The sequence below is a fragment of the Impatiens glandulifera genome, chromosome 7 (assembly GCF_907164915.1).
Source record: "Impatiens glandulifera chromosome 7, dImpGla2.1, whole genome shotgun sequence".
NCBI classification, from domain to species: domain Eukaryota; kingdom Viridiplantae; phylum Streptophyta; class Magnoliopsida; order Ericales; family Balsaminaceae; genus Impatiens; species Impatiens glandulifera.
Genome location: NC_061868.1, coordinates 28,808,245 through 28,817,504, shown reverse-complemented (window position 1 = coordinate 28,817,504; position 9,260 = coordinate 28,808,245). Strand labels below are relative to the sequence as shown.

At 34.7% G+C, this 9,260-nt stretch overlaps 1 protein-coding gene across 1 annotated transcript; it reads right to left on the bottom strand.

Moving 5' to 3' along the window:
• Positions 1 to 383: 383 nt before the first annotated feature.
• LOC124945342 (serine/threonine-protein kinase Nek2-like) lies at positions 384 to 8,968 on the bottom strand. Its single transcript, XM_047485761.1, has 15 exons — positions 8,781 to 8,968; positions 7,969 to 8,139; positions 7,628 to 7,694; positions 7,037 to 7,102; positions 5,312 to 5,358; positions 5,173 to 5,218; positions 4,973 to 5,053; positions 4,842 to 4,884; positions 4,724 to 4,773; positions 4,552 to 4,633; positions 4,386 to 4,435; positions 2,857 to 2,930; positions 2,197 to 2,248; positions 1,339 to 1,749; positions 384 to 1,246 (listed from the first exon to the last, which is right to left on the bottom strand). The coding sequence occupies exons 2-15, from the start codon at positions 8,052 to 8,054 to the stop codon at positions 632 to 634; spliced, it is 1,770 nt and encodes a 589-aa protein (XP_047341717.1). The 5' UTR covers positions 8,055 to 8,139; positions 8,781 to 8,968; the 3' UTR covers positions 384 to 631.
• Between the last annotated feature and the right edge of the window lie 292 nt (positions 8,969 to 9,260).

Genomic DNA, 9,260 nt, shown 5'->3' with positions numbered 1-9,260 from the left:
CCATCTTAGATTTTAAGCTCTTAATATTATATTAAATAGGTAGTCACAAATCTGAATCATTCATCCGAAGAAGAGTAGTAACCTGCGACGAAATATTAATCTTCGGCTAGCAACCTCCCCGTTTGGAGCTACTAACTATACCTGTCCAAAAGAGAGTGTATGTTTAGGATTTAGGAGTGGCACTCTCATTGAAGAATTATGCAAATATAAATATTAGTTTTATAAATAAATAAATAAAATTTAACTTATCATTTTGTAAAGTAATATTAATCTACTATCATTATCAATTTGTTATTAGCAAAATAAATGAAGAATATTTTGATTGATGAGAATATGAATCTACCTAAATATATGAACAGGATTCATAGATCAAAAATTTTGGCAAGAAAAAAACTGCAAATTAACAATCCTGAGATATATTTAATAAAAAACATCAGGTCCTTTCACATCTGCTAATCTAGATTAGTAACCCAACCTAATTCTGTCCATCATACAACAGAAAAAGTTCATAATAAGTGGTTCAAATATATATAAAATTAAAAAAAGAAGTGAAGCTCATTCATTGTATCAATTAGTGCATAAGTGGCTAAGTCTAAAACCTTCTAATTGAAGTGAAGTGATATTGTGCTTATTATTTGAGAGTGTTGTTCTCCTTGAAGCTCTTTGTCAACCAGATAGCAGTTTCCCTAGGGGATGCTTTCCCAGGACCAAATGGCTTCAGTAAAACACTCAGTTCATCCAACCTCTCCTCGTGCATCAGTCTTGCACTAAATTCAAGTAATCCTTCTAGAGCCTCAGCCCTTTGCTTGATAGATGAAGTGTCGAATCGCCTACGTCTTTGGTTAGAGGATGAGGTTCCGCCGCTCGATGCCCCCCCAGCGGTTGCATTTTGATCCGAATGCTCGCTTCCATCCAATTCAGTCTTGCATTGCCAGCCACTAATTTCAGCTGTTGTACATTTGTCTTTCATAATTGGATGCTCAACTTGTTGTGGAGACATAGAAGAAGACCCTCCTCCTTGTGCAGATGTCGATGAAGTTTTAGGTGCAGGCAGCACAAGATAAGGGCTTTCATATGAGCCCAATGTGAATTCAGCTATTCTATCAATTCTAGGTGAATTCACTGAAACATCCGGAGATGCTATGGACTCAAGCATACTCGTATTAGGCCTCGATGAAGCTTTACAAACTGACAGTGGAAAGGATGCCCTACGATTTGTGGCAACCGAGCTTGCTGGAGTTTGAAACTGCAAATACAAGCACGAAAACTCCCAATTAATGTGACAAAACAAAGGGAGAGTATATATTCAAATCTTATATAGAATAGATTGTAACTTACAGATTCGCGATCGCTTGACACTCCATTTCGCCTGTTTGAAGAGTAAGAAGTTTTCTTCGGAGTGAACTGTGAGATTGCAGCAACATGAGGAGTCTTTGGAGGCATATTACTGCTTCCTATGGACAGTTGCTCCATCCGTCTGCTCAAGTTTTTTGTATTTTGAGCTCTCCTAGTTGAGAAAGGGGAATCTTGGTCTGTTCCAGATATACTTGGATTAAGAGCTCTATCATTTCCATATGAATATCGTTTCGCTTTATATGTGTGAAGAGAACTCGTTACAGGTTCCATAAATCTAGCTTTCTTGGTTTCAGACCAGCTGACTGGTATACTGGTGCGCCTTGGGTTATTAAGCTTCTGATGAACCTTAGCAACATGAGGTTGCAGGCGAGGATGACACAGAAGTTCTGACGCCTACACCATCATCAAACAAAATTTTAACCTGCAGGAGTTTTAAATAAAAACACACAAGCCTTGTATATGATTGTCAGACACAAACAAATGCCACCTTTTTAGGAACAAGATCAATATGTTTTGCAAATATCTCATGCTTTCAACAGTTAGCTTATGCCTTATCTACTTGCTACAACATTTTGCCCTCTTCTTTTAGCTATTACAAGTAGAAAACTTACTCAAAGTGACAGCATGAAGCATTAACATGGACAGCAAGAAACTAGCAACAATTATTGTATTTTCTGTTGCATTTTTCTAGCATGAATAAAGAACATGAATGCATGCAACAAACACAGAAAATGGTCAATTTTATTTCACTACTTAGCTATGGAAAAGCATATAGACCATCCTATCAGACCAATTTCACTAGAATGTCGTACAAAAAACAGATAAGAGAGAGAAAAATACACTTGGTCGTAGTTCTGGATTTTTCCGTAGCATGCTTTTGATGAGGCCTCGGCTGAAAAAATAATAATAGAAAAAATAGTATCAGACCAATTCCACAAGAAGAACTCATTAAGTTTCAGATATAATACATTAGGGACCTTTTTGTCTAATTTATATCTCATACAATCGTTGGACAAAAGAAACATCTTTGGTTCAAACCATATGCGGACATTAATGTGATAAGAGTCCATAAACTTCTATGTTTAAAGAAACAAAATACCAGAAAATTCAACAATCTTCCTACCAAGTAGTATGTATCCATACTTTCATTTTCAAATGCGTTATAAATGCTATTCTTTCCAAACTTGAAAGAATGTCCACTACTTCTTTAAGTTTTATAACTAACTCACAGGCAAGATTAAAAAATGTAGACATTATAAAGCACTAGTTCTAGGACGATTGCAAGGGTCATTAAATAACTAATTCTTCAAATAGGTAAATGAAAGAAGATGCTGAATTAACGTCACAATAGAAAAAAGTCACCAGCTACAAGGAAAGACCAGTAAATTACACTGGTTTTATGCCAACAAGAGGTCGATCGATATGTGTAACTGCGATAAATAGAACTGAGAGCTCAAAAACAATAAGTAAATAAAGTTCCACTTAAACAAGATAACTTACAATTCAGCCGAGTATTTAGTTGGTAGTGGAGACACAATAGACTTATTAATTTTGTTGATCAGTGCTTGCATGTCCTGCCATTAGAAACACAAAAAGGAATGTTCTATTTACAGTTTAGCATAACATCTTGCAGCATTTAAAACCTTCAGATTTACAGAAAAAAGCCCTATATATAGCTTACTTAGCTCTAAATGCAGAACTAGCTCTTAAATTAGGCCAGACTATTCTAGAAAGTGTACTAGACTGTGGTCAAAACACAAGGATCCATAAAGAAGCAAAAAAAGAGAGATCAAGACATCATAGAATCTGCTCAAGGACTTGAACACATGAACAAGCAATATCCTTCACTAAATTGCAACATGCTTAAACTCAAACCAAACAAGTTATCTGTTAGGGGAGTAAACCAACATCAACGGATGATATGGAAACGCAAGGAGAAGTAACAATCAAGGGCTACGGTGAAAGTAGGAGTGAACAAACGGGTAAAACCGACCGGTATTCAATCCAAACCAATTAATACATATTGGATGTAGATTGATTATGGTTTGAACAATCCAAACTAAAAATGTATTTATATTTATTTAATTTTTGTTAAGAGTCAACTTATGTTATTCCATGATAATTTTTGTTGTTATAATTAATTAATTTATTTTATTTATATTGAAAAAAAGGAAAAGTGAATTAAGAATATTATAATTTATATATATAAGTTTATATTTATTTTTATATATCTAGTAAAAAAGAGCTCTAATTTACTAATTTTATTAAAGAAGTTTTTTTTATAATTCATAACAAATAAGATATCATTCAAAGCTTTAATTAAATGTTATAAAAACAGAAAAAGTCTAAAAAAAAATTTATATGGAATTCGTCATCATTCTTCATATGCAGTAGAAAGAAGGAGATCGGAATATCTTATTTCCGGTTAATGAAGAAACGGTCTCTGTTTATAGAGAAGAGAGAAACCTAATACTGAGGAAAATATAGACTTAGTTCCTGAAGAAGAAAAAACAATATTTTAATCCGAATTATTTTGAATAAATTGGATAATCCAAATCCAAATCCAATTCAAATTTAATCCAAGCCAAAATAGTTGATCCAATTTAGTAATTCGAATTGGGTTAGAATTGGATTTCGGATTAATCCGTAAAATGATGACCCTAGGTGAAAGGATTAAGGAAAGACTAGGATTGAAAGAAGACTCAACCAATGGGAAGCAGCCACATCAGAAGAATGAGAATTAATAACTAGATAAACATTAGTATTAGAGCTGAGTATTAAATATGTTCTATATCAGTACGTATCCAATTAGTTAGGTTTCATAATTATCTTGAAGTCTTATATGCAATAGGTAATATCATAGGGTTTACGGCATTAATTGATTAATAAATAATATAATTTCCTCCAAGTCCACCTCTTCTTTTGCTCAATGGTTATTAAAGTTTGATTCCATAGGAGACTAAAGTAAGAAAACAAAAATCATAAATTACTTTGCACGAACTGAAAAAGACAGGCCTGTTATAACTTACAAATGCTTTAAAAGCAGGCCTCTGACCAGCCATTTCATATAGGCAACATCCTGATAAAATCAGTAAAAGTGAAAGCACTTGGTTACATAGACAAATAATTCTTTCCTGCTCAAAATTGCATATCATACATATATGTGGATAAGAGTAGGTTGACATATTTGCTTACCTAAAGACCAAATATCTGATTTAGATCCATAAGGTATGTCAGCAAGAAGCTCAGGGCACATATAGCTTGGAGTGCCCACAACCTGGATTTAGAAACAACCCTCCCTTTAACAAATGAAATGTACAGAAGATTTGAAAGATGAACAACATCCAATTGTATCCCCATGACTTACGGAGGAAGCAAGATCATCTGAGGTTAACATCTTGGCAAGTCCAAAATCACCTGTAATAGCCTTAATTAGATGAAATACTAGCAAGACATCCGCAAAGAAAAGAGGGACACAAATTTACCAAGGCGTATATCTTGTTCTTTGGTCAAAAATATATTTGAGCACTGCAAGAGATCAAGAAGGGTACGAGTAACATTGACAGTTAGATAAACGCTGGGAAATAACTGTTTTAAAAAGAATGAATCAACTAACCTTAACATCGCGATGAAGAATATGACTTGCATGTAAATACTCAAGTGCCATTAGCAGTTGCACAAGCCATTTACACAGCTTCTATAAGAGTTTTAGCATGAATCCATCAGATGAACTGTAAAGACTAAAAGCTTCCTAGAGAATATCAATTTCTTTAATTGTGATAAGAAAGACAACACTTTCAATAGAAAATAAATAACCTCCTCGGGGAAAAGCAGACCATTAGCTCTCTTTACTGCTTCTGCCCTGCAAAATTGCAAAAGGTAGATGGTGTACATCTGTTTAGTAAACTGCCCAGTACCCAATGAATAAACTTAACTTCAACATGAAGCCACATACATGTCTCCTCCTTCACAGTAGCCTATGATAATGCAGACATAGCAGCCCTGAACCATACGCATCAGACCACGTCAACTTGATACCAAATCACAAAGGCTAGTGAAACTTCAGAGATCATAAAATGTATTTAATGTTTTTAAATGTTATAAAGAATAAAATAGGCGTATTTTGACATCTTGGCTGATAATTTGATGGAAGAAATGATTTGAGTAGATCAGAAGGAGGCCTCGACATAAAAAATCTCACCCTTTTTAATCTCTCTTTTTTGCAAATGGTGACGATGTCTTAAGGACAAAGCAAGCTTATGGTTCGAAACTATTACATCAAAGTATGGAATCCATAATTTCGAATAGAGGCCTCTTTCAAGTCGGACATATCTGGGAACGCGCTTATGGGGACACATAGTAAGGACACGGACCACACATTATCCTCTCTTATCCTTCTCAGACAAAAAAGGGAAGAAAATATATTTTTTGGATGGATCCCTGGCTCAGAATGGTAGGTTTTCAGATACCTTCCATCATTTATTTGAAGCCTCAAATAGGAAGGACATCAAAGTGGCGAACTTCTACAAACTGTATTTATTAATCTTCTTTTTAGAGGGGTCACCTCCCAATTCCCCGGGAAGGTTGTTGGGAACACCAGACCCCTTCAAAATATTTCTCTTTTCGCCTCAGAAGTCATTCATGGAGAAGTCTTCACACTTTATAAACTTAAAAGGAAGGGCTTCACATTGTCAGATGTTTTCTATGCAAATGTTGTGAGGAGTCTACCAATCACATCCTGCTTCATTGCTCACTCGCCTAAGATATTTGGTTTATCTTCCAAAGTATCCTTAACTTTCATTGGGTAATGTCTCATTCAGTTGCGGAATTTTGGGATCAATGGATTGGTTGGTGTTCGGGGAGGACTATAGGTTCCGATTCGAAGACCGTCACCCTTTTCTTATTGCGAACAATTTGGAAAGGGCACAACATAAAATTTTCAAGGAAAAAGACTAGAACATGAGAGGATCAAAGGTTTCCTCCGCCACATGTTTGCTTCCATCAAGAAAAGGGGAATTTGAACGGGATTGGATCTCTGTGACATGCATGATAGGAATCTAACTTTCTGTATTTATTTTCTGTTTTTGCCCCTCACCCTTGAAAGTTCACTTTCTCTTTTAATTAAAGGTTGACCATTTTAAAATGAGGACAGGAAAGCTAGTCTCACTTTGAAAGGTGGTCTTGAATGTACCAAAGTTGTGTTACCTTTTTGTAATGAGGACTTGGAGAACGAGGGGGAATTCGCCAAGTGCATTGAAGTTGGTAATGAAGGGACGGAACTGAGAGGAGATAACAAGAACAAAGAAGGAGAAATCAAGGCTGAAAATAAAGCAACACATCTCTTTTTGGATCAACTATGATGCTAGGGGAAGGAACGAACAACAGACTGAAATTGCACCCCTTCAGTTTGTCTTTTCAGAGGATCAACTTTTGATGTTTCGATAAATTGAGTTTTATGTTTAAGGTTGAAGTCACACTCGATTTCAACTTCCATTTTAAAAACTTATGACTACACATGACGACTTGTGCTTAATTTGGTCAATTTTCTACCATAGCCGATGCGACTTTCCCGATGACTATGGTTTTAAGGAAATTATCATATAGATTTTAAAATAAAAATAGTAGGCGAAATGCAAAAACAAAAAAGCAACAGCAAAGTTAAACTACCAAATTAGCGTACCTTTTCTACCCAAGAATCTTTATATTCCACGATGAATGGATTCCGCATCTTGGATATAAGTTCCATCTATTAAATTTAAATGCATTAAGAACTTTCCATTGTCAAGCAAAAGTTCAGGTGCTAGAACGAGGTATTCTACTATGTATGCAAAAGTTAAATGGACCAAGCCAAGCCTCGGGTTCTAAACGAGGTGGGGCTTGTGTAGGAAGGTATCTATTTTATATCTTCATGCAAAAGTAGCATAGAAATTTTACAGCCAGAAAAGAAGAGGTTATTTACCCTTTTATGGAAAGGTAATTATTTTTATTTAAAAGAGGACTCGAGCTTAAACAAGATACATCAGAAAGACAATATAGCTCTCCCCTTTTAACAGAAAAAAACTTCTAACTAGATCAAGAAAAGATTTCAACAAAATAAGAAATTTATCTTCAATTGAAACTCATGAAGACAATCACTTAATTATGAAAATCCCTAGGTTTGGAAAAGTGTAGCGAAAATGATGATATAAAATCATAGTAATGAAGATGAAGAAACAATAAAACCATAAATGTTTCTCAACTCTCAAGCATTAAAGTGTGTAGCAATACCAACCTCTTGATGTGCAGATCTACGGCTTCTATCAGTTTGACGAGCCAGGCGAATTTTTTTCAGCACATACCTTCAATATTTGGAAATAGAGTGGGAGTAGGTGTAAGCAATAACCAAATAAACTAAAAAAAAACATTGAATCCGTTTGATGAGTTTAAAGTCATATTATGGTGAGAAACAACAAATGAATATATGTATTTGAGGTTCAATCAAAGGGGTTCAGTGTATCCTGGAACAAATGAGGCCAGTCTTTATTTATTTTTGGAATTATATACATATAGCTAATTGATGTTATGTTAAAGTAAGAAAGCTACAAAAATGCAAAAGTGGACATGTTTCCTCACTTCTTTTTTTCATGTTTGTGCCTCACAAGATGGGCAGAACCAAATGCCCCTTTTCCAATTTGCTCTAATACTTCGTACTGCTCCATCTTGCTATCAACAATCAGGAAGAAGGACTGGCTCCAGCATATACTCCCAAATGCTATGTGTTAATAGCCAAAATCATGCAAACTTCTGTCAATATACAACCAGAGTAGATCATTTTCTTGTAAGAAATAAATGTAAATCACTGGGAAAGCAAACTAGCACATCAAGTTTGGAAGATTTTGATGAAATTTAGACAGCTTCATAATAAGTATCAGCTATGTTAATACTTGTAGGCACTTACTTTCCTCGAGCCACAGCCACATTTCAACTATTTGTGCATGAGCGCAAGAAATATAAGAGTATAATTAGAAGTATCACTGTATAGCAACCAAAATAGCCAAAACTCACACAACAATTCAAAATCATGTCCAAGAAATCCGCGGCTAGTTTAAGCTTCACATTGATAGACAAAAACTCAAAATAAAAGAAATGTAGAACACATTAGAGAAAAACTTAAGAAATTCCAGTGACGTAATGTCAAAATACATCTAATCAAACACTAACTGAACAAGAACATACCAAAAATCAGAAAGATAACCTCAGAAAATAAGTAAATCTAAGAAAACGGAAATGAAGAATGAAGAACGAAGAACGGAACACATTTCCTTGCACTCTAAACAGTATTCAAAAAAAAGCTGAAAAGACAGAAAGCTTAAGCTCAAATTTGACCAGATTGTAGAGTAAAAAGAAGGAAAAGCTGTGAAAAAGAGGGAAAAATAGATCAAAACCTGGACCGAGAGTGACTGCAGAAGAAGAAGAAGATCAGCAGCTTTGTGGAAGAGAGAGAAGTTGAAGATATGCGAAATGACGGAAGGAATGCATAGCAGTATGGATGCAGGAATCAAGTCCTTCTTCATCCTCCATTGTTAACTTTTTAGAAAGAGAATGGAACAGAGTACAGAGAAGAAGAGAGAGAGAGATATGATAAAATTGATTAAGCTTAGAGAAAATATTAACGGTTTTTAAGTCTGATTAGTAAGTCTGCTTCGTGTGTTTAATTTTTTTAATTTTTAAATTAAAGTCTGATTTAAAATAATATTAACTAATTAAAATAAGTCTTAAGATTTAGACAGAGAGTGGAAGGGGTGTCAGATAAAAATTTGGAAGTTAGTGGGGAGGGGGAACAAACCCCGGTGAATTAAATAATTTATCATTTTTTTAGGATTCTCTAAGTCCTCAATCTTATTTTACATTTTCGAAATACCTAC

What these genes read in the sequence shown, in the direction of transcription:
- LOC124945342 (XM_047485761.1), bottom strand. Translation starts at nt 8,054, where the DNA reads ATGGAGCAGTACGAAGTATTAGAGCAAATTGGAAAAGGGGCATTTGGT. An exon ending in TTCTTCATCGCGATGTTAAG is followed by an intron (nt 4,885 to 4,972) that starts GTTAGTTGATTC and finishes GATCTCTTGCAG; the next exon opens with TGCTCAAATATATTTTTGAC. An exon ending in GGCCTGCTTTTAAAGCATTT is followed by an intron (nt 2,931 to 4,385) that starts GTAAGTTATAAC and finishes TTCTAATGGCAG; the next exon opens with GACATGCAAGCACTGATCAA.